At 46.2% G+C, this 24,041-nt stretch overlaps 1 protein-coding gene across 3 annotated transcripts in view; it reads left to right on the plus strand.

Annotated features, from left to right (window-relative positions):
* Positions 1–351: 351 nt before the first annotated feature.
* Positions 352–24,041, plus strand: part of atp23 (ATP23 metallopeptidase and ATP synthase assembly factor homolog) — a 28,393-nt gene continuing 4,703 nt past the window's right edge. Inside the window, exons 1-5 of one of the 3 annotated variants that reach the window (XM_086009407.1) lie at positions 355–623; positions 7,168–7,213; positions 9,141–9,222; positions 19,245–19,382; positions 23,407–23,490. In XM_086009407.1, coding sequence (XP_085865533.1) covers positions 473–623; positions 7,168–7,213; positions 9,141–9,222; positions 19,245–19,382; positions 23,407–23,490 — 501 coding nt within the window. In that variant the 5' untranslated portion in view covers positions 355–472. Of the gene's footprint in view, positions 624–7,167; positions 7,214–9,140; positions 9,223–19,244; positions 19,383–23,406; positions 23,491–24,041 lie in introns of all 3 variants that reach the window. The other 2 variants (XM_086009409.1, XM_086009408.1) reach the window with 2 other exon arrangements.

The following is a 24,041-nucleotide window of genomic DNA, read 5'->3' on the forward strand; positions in this document are numbered from 1 at the left end:
CAATAGCAGCGCAGTCATGCCAGAGACACGCATGCGCACCAATCGCACCCCCCCCAGCCAAATACACGCATGCGCACCAATCGCACCGCCTCCAGCTAAATACACGCATGCGCACCAATCGCACCGCCTCAGCTAAATATACGCATGCGCACCAATCGCACGGCCTCCAGCTAAATACACGCATGCGCACTAGTCGCACCGCCCCCCCCCAGCCAAATACACGCATGCGCATCGGGTAAATGTCCAATTTAAAAATACGCTTTAAAAAAAATAAACATTCTTTTGAAAAAGATAACATTTTGAGCCACAGGGCGGGCATAATAAATAAAATATATCAATTTTTTTTAAATTTTGGATTAGTTTGACCTTTCACCCCTTCAATGGCAGCGCGCCGCTCGACCTCCGCGGAGCGTTTGTTCGGGAATCCCGGTCAACATTTTTGATTTTCACTGTATAAAAGCCGCCGATTTCGATGGATAAAGACCGGGACAAGGAGGAGGATTACGGTTACAGTTTATTTCCTGAGCACCAGACTGGGGGACCGAGGAAAGGCCTGGTGGCGCAAAGCATCTTCACCTTCAACCACAAGTGCCAGGTGATGCTGAAGATGGCCTTGGACACCAGTGAGTGCCGAGCCGGCGGGCCAGCTCCTTTCACCCCGGAGAGCCTTTCTGTTTATACCAACAGCACAGCAGTAAACTTGTGCCTTTAAAGGCCCACTGTCACTGAACCCTGTTCCTCAAAAGGGAGTTTCCATGGCTCAGTGGGTAGGACACTCGCCTCTGTAGAAGGTTGTGGGTTCAATTCCCGCTCCAGGGACTTGAGCACAAAAATCTAGGCTGACACTCCACTCCACTCCAGTGCAGTGCTGAGGGAGTGCTGCACTGTCGGAGGTGCCGTCTTTCAGATGAGATGCTAAACCGAGGCCCCATCTGCTCTCAGGCGGATGTAAAAGATCCCATGGCACTATCTCAAAGAAGAGCAGGGGAGTTCTCTCCGGTGTCCTGGCCAATATTTATCCCTCAATCAACATAACAAAAACAGATTATCTGGTCATTATCACATTGCTGTTTGTGGGAGCTTGCTGTGTGCAAATTGGCTGCCGCGTTTCCCACCATGACTCCATTTTACAAGTACTGTAAAACGCTTTGAAACTGGTGGTCGCGAAAGGTGCTATATCAATACAAGTCTTTCTTTCAAAAGGTGGTGGAGGCAGACTCAATTGTGGTTTTCAAAAGGGAATTGGATAAGTACCTGAAGGAAAAAAATTTGCAAGGCTATGGCGAATGGGTGGTGGGCAGTGGAGTGGGACGAGCTGAAGTGCTCTTGTAAGAGTGCTGGCACGGCCTTGATGTGCCGAATGGCCTTCTGTGCTGTAACCATTCTATGATTCTATAAGTCTCCTCCCATTCCATCTATCTCATCTCGGCTATGAATCTAAGTGGAGTAGAAGTACAGTGGGATCTTGGAGTATAAATACACAAATCACTAAAAGTAGTGACACAGGTTAACAAGGCTATGAAAAAATCAAATCAAGCACTAGGGTTTATTTCTAGTTCTGCTAAACTTGTATCGAACCTTGGTTAGACCACACTCGGAGTACTGTGTACAATTCTGTTTGCCATATAAAAAGGATATAGAGGCACTGGAGAGGGTGCAGAGAAGATTTAGAAGGATGATACCAGAAATGCGAGGGTATACCTTTCAGGAAAGGATGAACAGGCTGGGTCTCTTTTTGCTTGAAAAAAGAAGGCTGAGGGGTGACCTAATAGAGGTCTTTAAAATTATGAAAGGTTTTGATAGAGTAGATACAGAGAGAATGTTTCCACATGTGGTGAGCAAAATTACAGGCCATCAATATAAGATAGTCACCAAGAAATCTAATAGGGAATTCAGAAGAAACCTCTTTACCCAGAGAGTGGTGAAAATGTGGAACCTGCTACCACAGGGAGTAGTTGAAGCGAATAGTATAGATGCATTTACAGGGAGGCTAGACAAGCATATGAGGGAGAAGGGAATAGAGGGCTTTGCTGATGGGGTTAGATGAGGAAAGACGGGAGGAGGCTCGGGTGGAGCATAAACTGATTGGGCCAAATGGCCTGTTTCTGTGCCATATATCCTATGTAAGCCTTTCAGCTTATCTTTCTATTCCTTTTTCTCTCATGTACTCATCTAGTTAGTGGGAACGGCGCTGTCAATAGTGGGTTCAAACTTTACATAGAATATACAGCACAGAAACAGGCCATTCGGCCCAACTCGTTCGTGCTGGTGTTTATACTGCACGAGTCTCATCCAATGTTCTCACTAATTTTAAATTTGGGTGCGCGGTCCCTTTAGCGGGCTGTGCAGCCCATTCAAAGTTGCACGCTAGCGTGAAATTTCACATTGGAAAAGCCGGTCCCGGGCTGCTTGGGACCGACAGGCAGCCACGCAGCTTCGAGGGAACGTTGGTCTCATCCCATTCTATCTACCTCATCTCAGCCTTTCAGCATATCTTTCTATTCCCTTTTCTTTCATGTACTCGTCTAGTCTCCTTTTGAGAGCACCCAAGCTATTTGCCTCACTTCCTGTGGTAGCGAATTCCACATTCTAACCACTCTCTGAGTAAAGAAATCTCCCTGTTGGGTTTATTATAAACTTTCTTGCATTTATGGCCCCTAGTTTCCCGTAGCCCTAATGTTAACCACTAATTCGAACCCTAATCGCAACACCTACTCTCGAACCACTGACCCTTGCTAGCAATGTTCCCTGTAAGTGGGGATGTTTCCTGATGACTGCACAGTGTTCAGTGCCATTCGCAACTCCTCAGATAATGAAGCAGTCCATGCCCGCATGCAGCAAGACCTGGATGACGTTCAGGCTTGGGCTGATAAGTGGCAGGTAACGTTCGTGCCACACAAGTGCCAGGCAATGACTATCTCCAACAAGTGAGAGTCTAACCACCACCACTTGACATTCAGTGGCATTATAATAGCCGAATTCCCCACCAGCAATATCCTGGGGGTAACTATTGACCAGAAACTTAACTGGACCAGCTACATAAATACTGTGGCAACAACAGCAGGTCAGAGGCTAGGTATTCTGCAGCGAGTGTCTCACCTCCTGGCTCCCTAAAACCTTTCCATCATCTACAAGGCACAAGTCAGGAGTGTGATGAAACATCATCCAGGACAAAGCAGCCCGCTTGATTGGCACCCCATCCACCAACTTAAATATTCACTCCCTCCACCACCAGCGTACTGTGGCTGCAGTGTGTACCATCTACACTGCAGCAACTTGCCAAGGCTTTTTCGGCAGCACCTCCCAAACCCGTGATCTCTACCACCTAGAAGGACAAGGGCAGCAAGCAGGCACATGGTAACACCATCACCTGCAAGTTCCCCTCCAAGTCACACACCATCCTGACTTGAAAATATATCGCCGATCCTTCATCGTCGCTGGGTCAAAATCCTGGAACTCCCTACCTAACAGCACTGTGGGAGCACCTTCACCACACGGACTGCAGCGGTTCAAGAAGGTGGCTCACCACCACCTTCTCAAGGGCAACTGGGGATGGGCAATAAATGCTGGCCTTGCCAGTGATACCCACATCCCATGAACGAATTTTTTAAAAATGTTGTTTGGTGTCGCGCGGCCCCTTTAACAGGCTGCGCAGGCTATTCAAAATCCCGATACTGTCACAGAACAACATTTTCTAATCAGACCGATCTCATGACAGTTTTACAGCAAAACACCGCTCTTATTTCTTTCAGTTGCCCAGGATCAAAGTGACTGATGAACTAAGTAGACAGCTGAAGCCTATTGTGCATACTGTCATAGGAAAACAGGTATAGGAATCGGCTAGTCAGCCCCTCGAGCCTGTTCCGCCATTCACTTAGATCATAGCTGATCTGTACCACAGCTCCATTTACCTGTCTCGGCTGCATATCCCCATGTGCGGTTTTTCTCATTGAAAAGCCAGCTACGAGGCGTCCCTGGAGCGCTGCGAGGCTGTGCAGCTTACAGGAAACATTGCTTACCAACACCAAATCACGCGTTGTCCGTAGCGGTTTCTGACCTTGATACCAACCCGTAGTCCTAACGTTAACCCTAATCTTAGCCACTAACCCCAAATCCCCGACCCTAACCCGAATCCTAAACCTTAACGCCAAATCATGCATTGTCAATAGTCATGGCGACATTGGTGATTAAGCAGATCGACTGTGGTGTCAATAGACCCTCTGTTTTAAAAAAAATTAGAATGTTTCAAAGAAATTGTGATTGTCCTGAACACAGCTCGTGTGGTCCTGTTTTATCAGCTATGGTTTAAACTGAGATCGGTGGAGAAATAGGCTTGTAGGAGTCACTGAACATCGCAACTAGAAGTGGAATTAATGCATATCATTGAGTTGGCATGATCATTAACTCTCCCTGGGTTAATGATTATTTGCATATGGCAGTAAGACTGTGATGAATACTTGTCAACTCACTTGCAATTCTGTTATGTTAAATTGCTCTCAAAATGCTTTATATGATGAATTATTTCGAAGTGCAGTAGCATTTCTCCAGCCGCCTTGAGATGAATGACCAATTAATCTGTGTTTTTGGGGCCATTGCCTGAGGGAGGAGTATTGCAAGGACACCAGGAGGACTCCCTGCGTTTCTTGAAATAGTTGCACAGGATCTTTAATGTTCCACCTCAACGACTGGGACAGGCAGAATGGGCCTCAGCTTAATATCCTATTCAACGGGCCTCCAATAGTGCATTTAGCACCTCCACAAGTCTCTGCAGTTGAGCCAGCCACATTCTGGGAAAATTAGGGGCTGCGCCAAGTCTGCTTTGAGATGCTTGTGATATTACAATAGCAAACAATGTCAAGGTATGGCCATCTACATGATCCTACCCACTCCTGAGACTTAGAAATACCGGAGTAGCTCCCTGGACCAGCAGTTTATTTTCCCTGTGAAATAAATCTTGTTTCCACGAACCTTAGAGGAAGCTCAGTTTGTTGGGCAAGGGGAAGGGAGGGACGTGGCAGAAGCAGCGGAACGGATGGTCTCTGTTTTTGTGACAAAGTTGTCCGTGAGCTCCTCGCACTTGTTGGAGGTGAGGGGGCAGGGGAGCGGTGTTTAAGGAGATGGTTGGTGGTTCGGAACATAGGTGTAGGAGTCGGCCATTCAGGGGTGATGTCAGAAAGCACTTCCTCACACAAAGGGTAGTGGAAATCTGGAACTCGTGAGCCTGAACTGCCATTCAGTTGGATCATTGCTGATCTGTACCTTGACTCCATCTACCCACCTTGGTCTGTAACCCTTAATACCCTTGCTTAACAAAAATCTATCAATCTCAGTTTTTTGAAATTTTCAATTGACCCAGCTTCAACAGTTTTTTGGGGGCGAGAGTTCCAGATTCCCACTACCCTTTGTGTGAAGAAGTGCTTCCTGACATCGCCCCTGAACAGCCTGGCTCTAATTTTAAGATTATGTCCCCTTGTTCTGGACTCCCCCCACCAGAGGAAATAGTTTCTCTCTATCAACTCCTTTAATCATCTTAAACACCTCAATCAAATCTCCCCTTAATCTTCTATACTTAAGGGAATACAAGCCTAGTCTATGCAACCCGTCATTGTAATTTAACCCTTTTAGTCCCGGTATCATTCCAGTCAATCTGTGCTGCATTCTCCTCCAAGGCCAAAAAGAAGCCGGGGTATCTTTGCATTCCAGGATGATTCACCAATTGTGCACCATAAACGTTCAAATCTGCCCCCTCACCTCCAGCAAGTGCGAGGAGCTCACGGACAACTGTGTCACAAAAACAGAGACCATCCGTTCCGCTGCCTCTGCCACATCCCTCCCTTCCCCTTGCCCAACAAACTGAGCTTCCTCTAAGGTTCTTGGAAACAAGATTTATTTTACAGGGAAAACAAATTGCTGGTCCAGGGAGCTACTCCGGTATTTCTAAGTCTCAGGAGTGGGTAGGATCATCTTGGACTTAAGGGAGTGAAGATGTGGGCTGCACCAGTGGGAACAACCAGTGTGGGACAGAGTAAGGGGACAAAGGCCATCAAAGGTGGAGGTGAGGGCATGATTGAGCAGATCGGTAGCTGCAGAAGTATTGTGGCGAATGGAGGGTCAAAGCCTCGACAGTTGGGAGTTTGAAAGTGCCGTTGTAAGTGACTTGGGGGAAAATTTTACTTGTAAATACCGAATCTACCAAAACACATAGGGGGGAGAAATTGGGTGAGTAGCGCCACCTGTTAGCGCCTAAAGAGGCAGGCAGTGGCTGTAGCGCCACTGGCTGCGCCTCCTGCGATATTCAGCAGGGGCGCTAATGGTGGCGTTAGCCTTTTGCGCTGCGCCGCCACCGATGACGTCATCGGTGTGCGCAGCGCCCCATTCGCGCCCCGATCACGATATTTGGTAGCGAACGCTGCTGTAGCGCCGTTCGCTAGCCGCGCCCGGTTCACGGGGCCTTGCTGCGCCGGCAGAGACGCAAGTTAAGGTGGAGGTGCGGGGTGGCCGCTTTTTCGGCGGCCGCCTGCCAGCACCTCCGTCCCCGGCCTCCTGACCCCCCCCCCCCGCGGCATTGCCAGATGTTTCCCGAGAGCCCGGCACTTCTCCTTGGTGCTGGGCTCTTTTGCCGGCACTCGCGATCAGGGCTCGCGCTGTTGCAGGCCCCTCCCCCTTAACAGTGGGAGGAAGGCCTGCAGTACCGCAGCGCGCCGTGCCGCAGCGTGTGGCGCTGCGAAATTCACTTTCAGCGCCCTAAGAGGGACGCGGAGCGCCTCGAGCCGCGCCCCGTCTCCCTCTAGGGGCACTTCAACTGAATTTACGGCGATCGCTAATGCGGCGATTGCGGCGCAAATTCCAGCGCCCAGGCGAACCTTGCGCCGCTTGGGCGCCTCAGGCCAATTTCTAGGCCTTAGATTTCTTTCAACTTCATCCTTGGCTATCTCAACGTCATCCAAAGAGTACTTATGTTGCCCATTTTTTCTTCTGATGTTTAATATTTGCATGCATTAAATTTCACCTGCCATTGTTCTGCCGTATTTTGTCCAACTAATTTTGTAGTTCCCGAGCTGTCATTTTTAGAATCACTGCACGTTTGATCAATTTGTGTTAAGTTTCTAAATCCAAGTTAATGGTCAGTTTGTATACACGTTCAACATTATAATCTGATTTCTGCAGGTCCGTACGCAAAACTTCTCATAGATGCCATGAAAAGTTCAGGATGGTAAGTTTAATCTTCCAAATTAAGCTGCTTTTTAACATCCATCAAACTCTTGTTTGTCTACGTTATTCTAAACTTATACTGAAATTTGCTATTCAACCATTGTTTATGACTATTAAGTTGATTCCAATGCATTTAATACGCAAAAGCACAGAATTGCAAAGAGACGGGAGTGCAGATTAATTGTAAGATGCATATCATCAAGGAGCTGTACACAAAATATGACTCTTATGGTAAAAGTGCTCCAACAGCCGTTGTTAGCTCCTGATTACACTGGAGGATTCCTTATCCATTCTCCCGTCTGACGAGAAACTGCTGTGTTTTAATGGCTTTGAATCTGGTAAGCAGCTACCTAATTCAGGAGGCATACGTGCATCACGGCAAGTTAGAGGAGCAATGGGAGGCCATCTGCACGGCCCATGTGTGTTTATACTACCTTATTCAACCCTGTCATTCTGTGTATATGTTGCAGGGTGGCCATCGTCTGTACAAACAGTTGTTACTGTCTTTTTTATTCAAACTATACGGGGGGGGAAATTTCGGTTGCTTTGCGCCTCGTTAGTGCCCCCAAGGGGGCGCTAACGGGGCGCAAAGCAACTAGTGCCCGGGCGCGGCGCCGCTAACGCCTCCCGTGAAATTCAGCGGGAGGTTAGCGGCGGCGGTAGCCGGTAGTGCCTCGTGGCGCTGTGCCTCCAGCGATGACATCATCGCCGTGCACTCACTTGCACCCCAGCCGCAAACTTCGACTCGCGCCCCCTGACCTATGTCCGACAGGGTCAGGGGGGCGTTCTTCCGGCTAGGCGGCGATAATTAAAGGGCATTTTTTCTTGGGCCGCCTGCCAGCACCTGCCCCCTTTCGCCTCCTCCGCGATCGGGCAGCCCGGCACTCCTCTTGAGTGCCAGGCTATTTTGCCGGCACCCTGCTCCCCAGTGGTCCAGCTGGACCCCTCCCCTTTAACCAGGCTTCCTGCCGCTGCTGCACGTATTCCATGGTAGCGCCCCGAGAGGGAGGGGGAGCGCTTCCAGTAACGCCCCGCCTCCTACTTGGGATGCTACCATTGACTTTCGGTTGCAGGGGCAGTAACTTTTTCGAGGCGACGCTAGCACCCCAAAGGGGGCGCGAGCCAATTTTCCCCCCTATGTGTTATACTTTCCCTGGTTCCTTTTAATGATAAAAATCTTCTTTATAATAAAAAAAGGACATAGGCAATTGATGCAACTTAATATTGACCAGGAAACTCCATTTAGGTTGTAGCCATGCACAGGAATTCCTTGATCTGAAGAAAGCCTTCACAGTATAATAACCCAACTCCCCAGAATGTCGTCACTATTCCTCCGCAAACATAGTAAATCTTTAGATGACTGTAATAAAAACAGAAAATGCTGGAAACACTCAGCAGGTCAGGCAGCATCTGCGGAGAGAAAGAGAGTTTCAGGTCGATGACCTTTTGTCAGAACTGGAAGAAGTTGGAGATGAGCAACTTTTAAGCAAATTCAGAGCCAGGGAAAAGAGGGGCGGGGGAGGCATGAAAAGAACAAAAGGGGAACATCTGTGATAACATGGAGGGTAGGAGTGATTAAATGGAAAACGGGATGATGGAGCAAGACAAAAGGGAGTGATAATGGGACAAGTAAAGAAATAATAGATTGGAGCTGTAAATGGTTATGCAGAATAGCTGCCCCCCCCCTTCCCCAGATCTGTACTTGCTTAAAAAGCTGTTCATTTCTAACATCTTCCAGTTCTGATGTAAGGTCATTGACCTGAAACATTAACTCTGTTTCTCTCTCCACGGGTGCTCCCTGAGCTGCTGAGTATTTCCAGCATTTCTGTTTTTGTTTCAGATTTCCAGCATCCGCAGTATTTTGCTTTTGCTTTAGATAACTATAGCAAGAGCACCCAAATGATATTTACAATATTTTGTGTCTTCAGCACTGTTTATAAGGATCGTCACTTTTCCTGCGAAGACTGTGATGGATCAGTCAGTGGAGGTTTTGATGCTGAAATATCACAGGTGAGTGTACCTATACAGCACAGAAGGAGGCCATTTGGCCTATCATGTCTGTGCCAGCTCTTTACAAGAGCTATCCAATTAGTCCCACTCCCCTGCTCTTTCCCCATAGCCCTGTAAATGTTTTCCCTTCAAGTATTTATCCAATTCTCTTTTCAATGTTACTATTGAATTTACTTCCATGACCCTTTCAGACAGCCCGTTCCAGATCACAACTCGCTGCATGAAAAAATGTTTCCTCATGTCGCCTCTGGTTCTTTTGCCAATCACCTTCAATCTGTGTCCTCTGGTCACCGACCCTTCTGCCACTGGAAACAGTTTCTCCTTATTTACTCTATCAAACCCTTCATGATTTTGAACACCTCTATCACATTTTCTCTTCACCTTCTCTGTTGTAAGGAGAACAACCCCAGTTTAGAATCATAGAATGGTTACAGCAAGGAAGAAGGCCATTCGGCCCGTCGAGCCCGTGCCAGCTCTCTGCAAGAGCACCTCAGCCAGTCCCACTCCCCCGCCCTTTCCCCGTAGCCCTGCAAATGTTTTTATTTCAGGTACTTATCCAATTCCCTTTTGAAAGTCATGATTGAGTCTGCCTCTACCGCCCTTTCAGGCAGTGCATTCCAGATCCTAACCACTCGCTGAGTAAAAAGTTTTTTCTTACGTCGCCTTTGGTTCTTTTGCCAATCACCTTAAATCTGTGTCCTCTGGTTCTCGACCCTTCCGCCAATGGGGACAGTTCCTCTCTATCTACTCTGTCTAGACCCCTCATGATTTTGATGTGGGTGTACAGGGCACAATTTCAAATCTATCAAATCTCCTCTCAATCTTCTCTGCTCCAAGGAGAACAACCGCAGCTTCTCCAGTCTATCCACGTAACTGAAGTCCCTCATCCCTGGAATTGTTCTTGTAAATCTTTTCTGCACCATCTCTAAGGCCTTCACATCCTTCCTAAAGTGCGGTGCCCAGAATTGGACACAGTACTCCAGTTGGGGCTGAACCAGTGTTTTATTCAGATTCATCATAATTTCCACACTTTTGTACGCTATACCTCTATTTATGAAGCCCAGGATCCTGTAAGCCGTTTTAACTGCTGTCTCAACCTGCCCTGCCACCTTCCAACGATTTGTGCACATATACCCCCAGGTCTCTCTGTTCATGCACCCACTTCAGGATTGTACCATTTAAATATATGTCCTCTCCTCATTCTTTCTACCAAAATGTACCACTTCACACTTTTCTGCATTAAATTTCATCTGCCACTTGTCCACCCATTTCACCAGCCTGTCTATGTCTTCCTGAAATCTATCACTCTCTTCCTCACTGTTCACTATACTTCCAAGTTTTGTGTCATCTGCAAATTTTGAAATTGTGCCCTGTACACCCATGTCTAAGTCATTAATATATATCAACAAAGGCAGTGGTCCTAGAACCAACCCCTGGGGAACGCCACTGTATAACTTTCTCCAGTCCGAAAAACAACCGTTCACCACTACTCTCTGTGTCCTATCACTTTCCTATCCGTATCCATGCTGCCACTGTCAATTTTATTCCATGGGCTTCAACTTTGTTGGCAAGCCTATTAGACACTTTATCGAACGCCTTTTGGAAATTCATGTACATCAACCGCATTGCCCTCATCAACCCTCTGTTACCTCATCAAAGAACTCAATCAAGTTAGTTAAAGATGATTTGCCTTTAACAAATCCATGCTGGCTTTCCTTAATTAATCCACACCTATCCAAGTGACTGTTAATTTTGTCCCTGATTACTGTTTCTAAAAGCTTCCCCACTACAGAGGTCAAACTGACTGGCCTGTAGTTGCTGGGTTTATCTTTACACCCTTTTTTGAACAATGGTGTAACATTTGCAATTCTCCAGTCCTCTGGCACCACCCCCGTATCTAAGGAGGATTCAAATGTTATGGCCAGGACCTCTGCGATTTCCTCCCTTAATTCCCTCAGCATCCCATCCACTCCTGGTGATTTATCTACTTTACGTACAACCAGCCTTTCTAATACCTCTTTATCAATTTTTATCCTATCAAGTATCTCCACTACCTCCTCCTTTCATTATGTCTATAGCAGCATCCTCTTCCTTGGTGAAGACAGATGCAAAATACTCATTTAGTACCTCAGCCATACCCTCTGCCTCCATGTGTAGGTCTCCTTTTTGGTCCCTAATCGGCCCCACCCCTCCTTTTACTACCCTTTTACTATTTATATGCCCACAGAAGACTTTTGGATTACCTTTTATATTCTCTTACCCTCTCTTTGCCCCTCTTATTTTCTTTTTCACTTCTCCTCTGACCTTTCTATATATAACCTGATTCTCAGATGTATTTGCAACCTAACATCTGTCATACGCACTCTTTTTCTGCTTCATCGTATTCCCTATCTCTTTCGTCATCCGGGGAGCCCTGACCTTAGTTGCCCTGCCTTTCCCCCTAGTGGGAATGTACCTCAACTGTACCTGAACTATTTCCATTGGCCTTCTTAATCACTTGCTGCACCTGCATACTAACCTTTTGAGTTTCGTGCACCAGGACCCCCAGATCCCTTTGTACTTCAGTAATTTCCAGTTTCTTTCCATTAAGATAATAACTTGCTCTACAATTTTTCCTGCCAAAGTGCATAACCTCACACTTTCCAGTATTGTATTCCATCTGCCAAATCTCTGCTCACTTACTTAGCCTGTCGATGTCCCCTTGCAGGTTTTTTATGTCCTCCTCACTCACTACTTTCCCTCCCATCTTAGTATCATCTGCAAACTTTGATATGTTACACTCGGTCCCCTCCTCCAAATCGTTAATATAGATTGTAAAGAGTTGGGGACCCAGCACTGACCCCTGCGGAACACCACTAGTTACTGATTGCCAGTCTGAGAATGAACCATTTATCCCAACTCTCTGCCTTCTGTTAGATAGCCAATGCTCTATCCATGCCAGAATATTACCCCCAATCCCGTGATTTTTTATCTTAAGCAATAATCTTTTGTGTGGCACCTTGTCAAATGCCTTTTGGAAGTCTAAATACACTACGTCCACTGGTTCCCCTTTATCCACCCTATATGTTACTTCCTCAAAGAACTCCAGCAAATTTGTCAAACATGACTTCCCCTTCATAAAACCATGCTGACTTTGTCCTATTAAATTATGATTATCCAAATGTCCTGTTACTGTCTCCTTAATAATGGACTCCAAAATTTTACCTACCACAGATGTTAGGCTAAACGGTCTATAGTTTCCAGCCTTCTGTCTACTGCCCTTTTTAAATAAGGGTGTTACATTAGCAGTTTTCCAGTCTGCCGGGACCTTTGCCGAGTCCAGGGAGTTTTGGAAAATTATTACCAATGCATCCACAATCCCTACTGCCACTTCCCTCAAGACCCTAGGATGTAAGCCATCAGGTCCAGGTGATTTATCCGCCTTGAGTCCCATTATTTTACCGAGTACCACTTCCTTAGTGATTTTGATCGTGTTTAGCTCCTCCCCCCCTTTAGCCCCCTGTTTGTCCAGTGTTGGGATATTCTTAGTGTCTTCTACTGTAAAGACTGATGTAAAATATTCATTCAGTGTTTTTGCCATCTCCATATTTCCCACCATCAATTTCCCGGTCTCATCCTCTAAGGGACCAACATTTACTTTAGCCACCCTTTTTCTTTTTATGTAACTATAAAAACTCTTACTATCTGTTTTTATATTTTTTGCTAATTTACTTTCATAATCTATCTTCCCTTTCTTAATCAATCTTTTTGTTATTTTTTGCTGTCTTTTAAAGTTTTCTCAATCCTCTATCCTCCCACTAGATTTGGCTACCTTATATGCCCTTGTTTTTAGTCGAATACTATCCTTAATTTCTTTACTTAGCCACGGATGGCTGTCTTTTCTTTTACACCCTTTTCTTCTCAGTGGAATATTTTTTTTTGGAAGTTGTAAAATAACTCCTTGAATGTACACCACTGATCATGTATCGTCTTAACCTTTAATCTATTTTCCCAATCCACTCTACTCAATTCCGCTCTCATACCTTCATAGTCTCCTTTATTCAAGCTTAGCACGCTTGTTTGAGATCCAACCTTCTCGCCCTCTAATTGAATATGGAATTCAACCATGTTATGGTCACTCATTCCAAGGGGATCCTTTACTAGGACATTTTTAATTAATCCTGTCTCGTTACACAGGACCAGATCTAAGGTTGCTTGCCCCCTGGTCGGTTCAGTTACATACTGCTCAAGAAACCCATCCCTAATACACTCAATGAACTCATCCTCAAGGCTGCTCTGCCCAATTTGATTTGTCCACTTAATATGATAGGTGAAATCCCCCATAATTATAGATGTTCCCTTTATTACAAGCCTCAACTATTTCCTGATTGATATTCCGTCCAACAGAGTTGCCACTGTTCGGAGGCCTATAGACTACGCCCACTAGTGTTTTTTTCCCCTTATTATTCCTTACCTCCACCCAAACTGTTTCATTATCCTGATCTTTTGACCCAATATCATTTCTCTGTATTACAGTGATTCCTTCCTTTATTAACATAGCCACCCCACCTCCCCTTCCTTCCTGCCTGTCCTTCCTGATCGTTAAATAACCTGGTATGTTTAATTCCCAGGCATTGTCACCCTGCAGCCATGTTTCTGTAATGGCCACAAGATCATACCCATATGTAGTTATTTGTGCCATTAACTCATCTATTTTGTTACGAATGCTACGTGCATTCAGATAGAGAACTTTCAAAGATGTTTTGTGACACTTAGTTCCTGCTTTTGCCCTTTTTATTACTTTACCTTTTACTCCATACCTTCCTGACACGCTCTGGTTTTTAATTTTCCCACTGCTACCTAAGTCTATTACCTTCTCTGTTGTCATTTTTATTATTTGCTCTCTAGGAACCTCCCCCCCCACTAGTTAGTTTAAAGCCCTCTCTACAGCCCTAATTATATGATCCGCCAGGACTCTAGTTCCAGCACTGGCCAAGTGAAGCCCGTCCCAACGGAACAGCTCCCTCCTGCCCCAGTACTGGTGCCAGTGTCCCAGGAAGCAAAACCCATTTCTCTCACACCAGTCTTTGAGCCACGCATTTAACTCTCTAATTTTATTTGTCCTAGCCAAATTCGCTCGTGGCTCAGGTAATAATCCAGAGATTATTACCCTTGTGGTTCTGCTTTTTAATTTGGCCCCTAGCTGCTCAAACTCCCTCAGCAGAACCTCCTTCCTTGTCCTATCTATGTCGTTGGTACCAACATGGACCACGACAACTGGATCCTCCCCCTCCCACTCCAAGTTTCTCTCCAGCCCAGAGGAGATGTCCTTAACCCTGGCACCGGGCAGGCAACACAGCCTTCGGGACTCTCGCTCTCGGCTGCAAAGAACTCTATCTATCCCCCTAACGATACTATCCCCTACCACTACAACATTTCTTTTAACTCCCCCCACTTGAATGGCCCCCTGCTCCACGGTGCTGTGGCCAGGTTGCTCATCCTCCCTGCAGTCCCTGCTCCTGTCCCCACAGGGAGTAAGAGCCTCGAACCTGTTGGACAAGTGCAAGGGCTGCGGCTCCTCCAACACTACCTCCTGGATCCCCGTACCTGCCTCACTTCTAGTCACACCGTCCTGACCCTGGCCACGGACTACATCTGAATTAATTAATCTAATTGGTGTGACTACCTCGTGATACACAGAGTCCAGGTAACTCTCCCCCTCCCTGATGTGTCTCAGTGTTTGAAGCTCGGTCTCCAGCTCTTCAACACGGAGCCGGAGTTCCTCGAGCAGCCAACACTTACTGCAAATGTGATCACCATGAGCATCAATGGTGTTCACCAGCTCCCACATATTGCAGCAGCAACACATCGCCTGATCTCCCATTCTATGTAATTAATTAAATTTATTAATATTATTCTTAAATATCCTCTGCCCCGATTCTAGATGGTGTATATCACACCTTAGAAACTATAAACCAAAGAGATTTAAGCTTAAAAGGGAGAAATACTCACCAACCAATCACTTACCCGCTTCCTGGTGACGTCACACTTGGATTACTTTTTACCTCTCTCCTTCCCTCCGAGTTCAGAGACTGGAGACTGGTAAACCTACCTGGTCTCTGGGACTTTTATACCCCGCTCTGCCGCTCAGGATTCCCGCCGACGCTGTGAGGCCTTACCTGGTCTCTGGGACTTTTATACCCCGCTCTGCCGCTCAGGATTCCCGCCGACGCTGTGAGGCCTTACCTGGTCTCTGGGACTTTTATACCCGGCTCTGCCGCTCAGGATTCCCGCCGGAGATTACTACCTTTGAGGTCCTGTAGGCAGTGCAGAGAATCAACTGCTTTAGGCCCCATGAGGTGGAATATCCAGTGTAATTATTTTTAGATGACTCACTTTTGCTCTTGTCCGAACTGTGCCAGTTTAGGCGCTTTCACAGTGTTTTCTGCTGATCTGGTGAGCTCACTTAAAGAATGCAGGCTTTTAATGCAAGCTGCTAGCTAGTCTGCTTAATAATTTTTTTTATTCGTTCATGGGATGTGGCATCGCTGGCAAGGCCAGCATTTATTGCCCATTCCTAATTGCCCTTGAGAAGGTGGTGGTGAGCCGTCTTCTTGAACCGCTACAGTCCGTGCGGTGAAGGTACTCCCACAATGCTGTTAGGGAGGGAGTTCCAGGATTTTGACCCAGCGACGATGAAGGAACGGCGATGTACTTCCAAGTCAGGATGGTGTGTGACTTGAAGGGGAACTTGGAGGTGGTGGTGTTCCCATGCGCCTGCTGCCCTTGTCCTTCTAGGTAGAAGAGGGTCGCGGGTTTGGGAGATGCTGCAGAAGAAGCCTTGGCGAGTTACTGCAGTGCATCTTGTAGATGGTGCACACTGCAGCCACGGTGCGCCGGTGGTGGAGGGAGTGAATGTTTAAGGTGGTGGATGGGGTGCCAATCAAGCAGGCTGCTTTGTCTGGGATGGTGTTGAGCTTCTTGAGTTGTTGGAGCTGCACTCATCCAGGCAAATGGAGAGTATTCCATCACACTCCTTACTTGTGCCTTGTAGATGGTGGAAAGGCTTTGGGGAGTCAGGAGGTGAGACACTCACCGCAGAATACCTAGCCTCTGACCTGCTCTTGTTGCCACAGTATTTATGTGGCTGGTCCAGTTAAGTTTCTGGTCAATGGTGACCCCCAGGATGTTTATGGTGGGGGATTCTGCAATGGTAATGCCGTTGAATATCAAGGGGCGGTGGTTAGACTCTCGCTTGTTGGAGATAGTCATTACCTGGCACTTGTGTGGTGCGAATTTTACCTGCCACTTATCAGCCCAAGTCTGAACGTCGTCCAGGTCTTGTTGCATGCGGGCATGGACTGCTTCATTATCTGAGGAGTTGTGAATGGTGCTGAACACTGTGCAGTCATCAGCGAACATCCCCATTTCTGACCTTATGTTGGAGGGAAGGTCATTGATGAAGCAGCTGAAGATGGTTGGGTCTAGGACACTGCCCTGAGGAACTCCTGCAGTGATGTCCTGGGGCTGTGATGATTGACCTCCAACCACCACAACCATCTTCCTTTGTGTTAGATTATTTGATTATTAAAATATGCCTGCGGATAACTTGGTCTTTCTTATGTAATAATTTCATTGCATATAAACTGAAAACATTCTAACTTACATGGTTTTGTACTCAAGTAACCTTGAAGCTTCTGCCATATTGTGTTACACTTTATTCCCCACAGTTTTGAAGCACAGTAAAGTGTTGGGGAATGTCACTCAAAGGGTTGACAGTGGATAGGCAATGGCAAACATTCAAAGACCGCATGGATAAACTACAGAATTTGTTCATCACAGTTTGGCATAAAAATAAAACAAAAAAGGTGACTCAACCGTGGTTAACAAGGGTAATTAGGGATAGCATAAGATCCAAGGAGAGGACATATAAATTGGCCAGAAAAAGCAGGAAACCTGAGGATTGGGAGCAGATTAGGATTCAACAAAGGAGGACAAAGGGATTAATTCAGAAGGGGAAAATAGAATATGAGAGTAAGCTTGCAGGGAACATAAAAACTGACTGTAAAAGCTTTTATATATAGATATGTGAAGTCAAGCGTAGGTCCCTTGCAGTCAGAATCAGGGGAATTTATAATGGGGAACAAAGAAATGGCAGACCAATTAAATACATATTTTGGTTCTGTCTTCACAAAGGAGGACACAAATAACTTCCCAGAGATGTCGGGGAACATAGGGTCTGATGAAAGGGAGGAACTGAAAGAAATCAGTATTTGTAGGGAAACGGTGTTAGGGAAATTGATGGGATTGAAGGCCGATAAATCCCCAGGGCCTGATAATCTACATCCTAGGGTACTTAAGGAAGTGGCCCTAGAAATAGTAGATGCATTGCTGGTCATCTTCCAACATTCGATGGACTCTGGAACAGTACCCATGGATTGGAGGGTAGCTAATGTTACCCCACTATTTAAAAAAGGTGGTGGAGAGAAAATGGGGAATTACAGACCGGTAAGCCTGACATCGGTAGTGGGGAAAATGCTAGAGTCCATTATAAAAGATGTAATAGCAGAGCACTTGGAAAACAGTGACAGGATCGGACAAAGTCAACATGGATTTACAAAGGGTAAATCGTGCTTGACTAATCTACTGGAATTTTTTGAGGATGTAACTGGTAGAATAGATAAGGGAGAACCAGTGGATGTGGTGTACTTGGACTTTCAGAAGGCTTTCGATAAGGTCCCGCATAAGAGATTACCGTGTAAAGTTAAGGCACATGGGATTGGGGGCAAGGTATTGACTTGGATAGAGAACTGGTTGGCAGACAGAAAGCAAAGAGTTGGAATAAACGGGTCTTTTTCCGAGTGGCAGGCAGTGACTAGTGGGGTACCGCAGGAATCGGTCCTAGGACCCCAGCTGTTCACAATATATATTAATGATCTAGACAAGGGAACTAGATGTAATATCTCCTAATTTGCAGATGACACAAAGCTGGGTGGGCATGTGTGCTGTGAGGAGGATGCCGAGAAACTACAGGATGATTTGGACTGGTTGGGTGATTGGGCAGAAGCATGGCAGATGCAATATAACGTGGATAAATGTGAGGTTATCCACTTTGGTGTCAAAAACAGGAAGGCAGATTATTATCTGAATGGCAATAGATTGGGAGAAGGGGATGTGCAACGAGACCTGGGTGTCCTTGTGCACCAGTCGCTGAAGGTAAGCATGCAGCTGCAGCAGGCGGCTAAGAAGGCAAATGGTATGTTGGCCTTCGTAGCGAGAGGGTTTGAGTACAGGAACAAGGATGTCTTGCTGCAGTTGTACAGGGCCTTGGTGAGACCACATCTTGAGTATTGTGTGCAGTTTTGGTCGCCTTATCTGAGGAAAGATGTTCTTGCCATGGAAGGAGTTCAGCGAAGATTCACCAGGCTGATACCTGGGATGGCAGGAATGACGTATGAGGAGAGATTGGGTCGATTGGGCTTGTACTCGCTGGAGTTTAGAAGAATGAGAGGGGATCTCATTGAAACTTATAAAATTCTGACAGGACTGGACAGACTAGATGCAGGAAGGATGTTCCCGATGGTCAGGGAGTCCAGAACCAGGGGTCACAGTCTAAGGATAAGGGGTAGGCCATTTAGGACAGAAATGAGGAGGAATTTCTTCACCCAGAGAGTGGTGAACCTGTGGAATTCTCTACCACAGAAGGCAGTAGAGGCCAATTCATTAAATATATTCAAGAAGGAGTTGGATATATTTCTTAAGGCTAAAGGGATCAAGAGGTATGGGGAGAAGGCAGGGACAGGGTACTGAATTTGGATGATCAGCCATGATCGCATTGAATGGCGAAGCAGGCTCGAGGGGCCGAATGGCCTACTCCTGCTCCTATCTTCTATGTTTCTATGTTGTGATGGATAACATTTTAAAAGTCCTGGATGTTGTACACCGTTTACCGGAGGGCTGTAATAATTGACCAAGTTATCGCACCATTTTACAGTACAGTTGAAGACTTTCTATCATGCCTTTCTTGTGTTTTTGAATTCAAGATTGTTCTATGCCAGAATAATATCCACCAGCAACAGCACATGAACCGGGTGGTGACCCATGAGTTAATACATACCTTTGATCACTGCCGCGCACATGTGGATTGGTTCCACAATATAAAGCACCTGGCCTGCTCAGAGGTAAGATTACCCTGTGGGAGGGGAGGATAAAATTCTCAGGGTTTGGTAGCTATTATGAATGGTACCTTATTTAAAGCGGGATTTCTTTCACAGTTTCTTTTTCCTTGTTTTTGAAATCCTCAATTTGTAACACTCCCGTTTTTTCGGAAGAACGGTGAAGCGGGCGTGCTCTAGTTATATTTGCTAAGTACATATCTTCTGCCTGGCATTGGTTTCGGTGTTTTTAACTTATTCATTCATGGGATGTGGGCGTCGCTGGCAAGGCCAGCATTTATTGCCCATCCCTAATTGCCCTTGAGAAGGTGGTGGTGAGCCGTCTTCTTGAACCGCTGCAGTCTGTGTGGTGAAGGTACTCCCACAGTGCTGTTAGGGAGGGAGTTCCAGGATTTTGACCCAGCGACGATGAAGGATCGGCGATATACTTCTAAGTCAGGATGGTGTGTGACTTGGAGGGGAACTTGCAGGTGATGGTGTTCCCATGTGCCTGCTGCCCTTGTCCTTCTAGGTGGTAGAAATCGTGGATTTGGGAGGTGCTGCCGAAGAAGCCTTGGCGAGTTGCTGCAGTGCATCTTGTAGATAGTACACTGCAGACACGGTACGCCGGTGGTGGAGGGAGTGAATGTTTTTTAAGGTGGTGTAAGCTTGCTTTTTGTATTATTTAGGATACGTAGGGGCCGGTTTTCATCTGCTATCATAATTTAGTCCTCAATGGCTAAGAATTGGTGCAAATCTAGACAGAATTTTGTCCATCAATTCTGCTGTCATGGCCTCCATCGGTAATTGGAGCCTCTGCATGCATTAATCCTCTGCCAAAGCGAGGTGTGTGAACCTCGGTCCATAGATGCAGGTGTGAGGGTGGTGTAGCCAGACTTGTCTGGCATCTCTCCATTAGGTCTCCTCTTCCTACTCTTCCAAAATCTCAGATATTTGGGGATTTTTGCACATCTTCTGTTAACTGGGCCATGAGCAACATTGGAAGGACCAGAAAAGTATACAGTACAGAAGGAGACCATTCAGCTCATCATGTCGGTGCCAGCTCTTTACCAGAGCAAACCAAAATAACCCCACTAATCTGCTCTCTTCATAGCCCTGTATCTTCCTCTGTTTTAAATATTTATCTAATTTTCCCTTAAAATATGGCATGGAGTCCACCTCAATTACTCTTTGTGGCAAAGTATTCCACCTGGCAACAAGCGTCTGTAATGACATTTCTTCTAACTATACTCCTCACTCCCAGTAACCATTTTAAATTGATCACTTCTCGTTGGAGGCTCTCCAACCAGAAGAAATAGCCTTCACTCTGTCAAAACACTTTATAATTTTAAAAACATCTATTAAATTTCCTCTTGGCATTCCTTGCTCCATAGTCCCAGTATCTCAAGTCTCTCCAAATAACTATAGCTTCCCGTCACGTACAGCACAGAAGGAGGCCATTTGGCCCATCGAGTCTGTGCCAGCTCTTTCGAAGAACAATCCACTAAGTCCCACTCCCCCGCTCTTTCCCCATATCCTTGCAATTTTTTCTCCTTCTAGTATTTATCCAATTCCATTTTGAAGGCGACTATTGAATCTGTATCCACCACCCTATCAGGCAGTGCGTTCCAAATCTTAACCACTCGTTGTCGTGTTGCTTCTTGTTAGCCAGTCACCTTTAATCTCTGCCCTCTGGTTATCGATCCTTCAACCGTTGGAAACAATTTCTCTTTATTTACTCTTCATCCCAGTGAATCCAGGAGACAAGGAAGTAGATTTGTTGCATTCTCTGAGAGACTGGGAGTGCTCCAAGAAGCCCCAAATTGAGGAGGATATTAAAAAAAAAAAAAAAAAAAAAAATCTGAACCTTAAAGTAAACATAGTGGGCCATATTTTGCGATCCCTACGGGTACATACGAGGTGCGCATGCGCCCGTAGGGGCCGCGCAAGTTCCGGGTTTGGGCATGCGAAACACATGTGCTGAAACCCGGCACTTGCGATCTGTCAAGAATCTTGACAGATCCTCCGTATCCCCGGGAGATGGGCCTCTGCGGGTGGAGAGTTGCGCTATTTGCCCAACCTCCGCTCGCTGAAAGGCCGTGAAATTCTTACGCCTGGTAAAAGTAGACGTAAGACCTGCTTTTACCAGCATAAAAGTTTCAAAAAATAGATAAATTAAATGTTATCAGTCACTTATACATTAAAAACCCTGTCTAATAAGGTAAATTTATATTTAGCACCGTTAAAACATAATTTAAAAAATTTCAACAAATTAAATTTTTGTTTTAAATATTTAATAAAACGCCATTTTAATTAATTTTATATATGTGATGTTTAAAAATTTATTTCATGTGTTCGTGTATATTTTAAGTCGTCCCCATTCATAATTAGGACAGTTCGGTACGTACAGAACTCCCATAAGTATGAAGGGGGATTCCCTTCTTTCATTGGTTGGGCCGGCCCACATGATCCCAGGGATGCTTGCGAACCGCCTGCACCCCTGGGATATGTGAACCTCTACACATTTCTACCAGGAGAGGCCCAGGATCGCAAACCTCCGCATCTCCCTGGACCGCCAGGTAAATGCATAGATTTTTTGATGATCAGAGACATCCGCCCGCGGGAAGCCTCCAATCGCAAATTCAGGCCCATTTTCTCATACTAGCGGATCTCCTATGTTGTTGCTTATGGCATGTCAGAGCATATGCTGGTTTATATTGGCAGGACCATACAATTGGATTCAAATATATATGAAATAATACAGGGATGTTTTTCTACATCATAAATGCAATTTGTTGTTGAGATGTTTATATCCAGCTATCTCTTTCCCGACTGCCCTGAGGAAGGTTGTGTCCTGCTGAATTGGAGTTGTGTTTAAACTGACCTGTCAATTGAAAGTCACAACATCTAACTAGGCCAGACAGAAATCTGATCTGCTGCCTGCTCAACTGGTTCCAGTGGGAAAATACTATGGGGGAAAAATTGGGTGAGTAGCACCACCTGTTAGTGCCTAAAGAGGCAGTCAGTGGCTGTAGCGCCACTGGCTGCGCCTCCCGCGATATTCAGCAGGGGCACTAATGGTGGCGTTAGCCATTTGCGCTGCGCCGCCACCGATGACGTCATCGGTGTGCGCAGCGCCCCGTTCGCGATATTTGGTAGCGAATGCCGCAGTTGCGCCGTTCGCTACCCGCGCCCGGTTCACGGGGCCTTACTGTGTCGGCAGCGGCGCAAGTTAAGGTGGAGGTGCGGGGCGGCCGCCTGCCAGCACCTCCGTCCCCCCCCCCCCCCCGCGGCATTGCCGGCTGTTTCCCGAGAGCCCGGCACTTCTCCTTGGTGCCGGGCTCGTTTGCCGGCACTCGCGAGCGGGGATCGCGCTGTTGCAGGCCCCTCCCACTTAACAATGGGAGGAAGGCCTGCAGTACCGCAGCGTGCCACACGCTGCGGCACGTTGCGCTACGATATTCAGTTTCAGCGCCCTAAGAGGGACGCGGAGCGCCTCGAGCCTCGCCCCGTCTCCCTCTAGGGGCAATGGAACTGAATATCTGACAATCGCTAAAGCCTCGAACGCTGCGCTAAATTCTGCGCCCAGGCGACTTTTGCGCCACTTTGGCGCCCCAACCCAATTTCTAGGCCTATAAATAGGCACATCCTGAGGTTAATTAGAGGCTAATTACTATTGGTCAGGAAAGTTTGTGTTAAATAAAATGTGACGTAGCACCCTTCCTCCCGCTACCAATGATTCATTGGTCTCCTGATGCTCTAGATTGACAACTACTTGGAATTTCGAGGCTTCCTCTCTTGGGCGGCGGACAGATTATTAAATCAGAAGAAACCAATGAGAAAGGACTCGCTCTTCGTTTTAAAAAACAAACCTGTTATTTGTTCGTTGTGAGCTTCCTTACCTGCTGATTTGTGGCTGTTTTCTGAGTATATGTGCACCGAGCAGGTGCAAGTGTGAAATGCATTTTGCATGTGTGATACTTTTGAGCAATGACAGTCATGCTAGATGCTAGCCTTCTATTATATGGATTGACCTTTACATTTTCAACAGATTCGAGCTGCTAATCTCAGTGGCGAATGTACCTTTGGGAACGAATTGAGCAGATTCCATTTTGGTCTAAAGCAACACCATCAAGTGAGTGCGAAAATACTGTGTAACATTTCACACGGGTGCCAGAAATTTCATCAGGGATTTCCCCGAACGACCACAGTAACTTTGGCAGAAATCCCGCTTACACATCTGCCTGGGGTTTCCACTGCTCTTCTGACGAAGCCAATCGGGGAAAATCCCTGTGGAGATTCCTGGCGATGATATTTAGATAGAATCCTTGGTGTCTAGCTTTTAAAGGTGTTTGCACTCGGTGATGAGAGAATTGCAAGAGGTTAATTGTGTATATTCTTCCCCTTATAAACATCATATTCTAAATGTAACTGTATTCAACAGCTACATTTAGACTGCTCTGTTTATTCTACCACATGTATTTAGCCTTGGCAAGAGGGAAGAAAAACACTCAAGACCACTTTTGTTTCGTCATCTGGTAACAAAGTTTAATGGTTGATCCATGTTTAACAAGATAATTATGGATTAGACTGTTACGTGCCAATGTATAGTATATGGGAAAACAAAATATGTACAGGTAGACTACCCTTTATCCGGACTTCCGAAAACCGAAACCCTCTAAAAAC

The sequence above is a fragment of the Somniosus microcephalus genome, chromosome 16 (genome assembly GCF_052327205.1).
Source record: "Somniosus microcephalus isolate GS21.2 chromosome 16, FLI_Smic_1.0, whole genome shotgun sequence".
Lineage (NCBI taxonomy): Eukaryota > Metazoa > Chordata > Chondrichthyes > Squaliformes > Somniosidae > Somniosus > Somniosus microcephalus.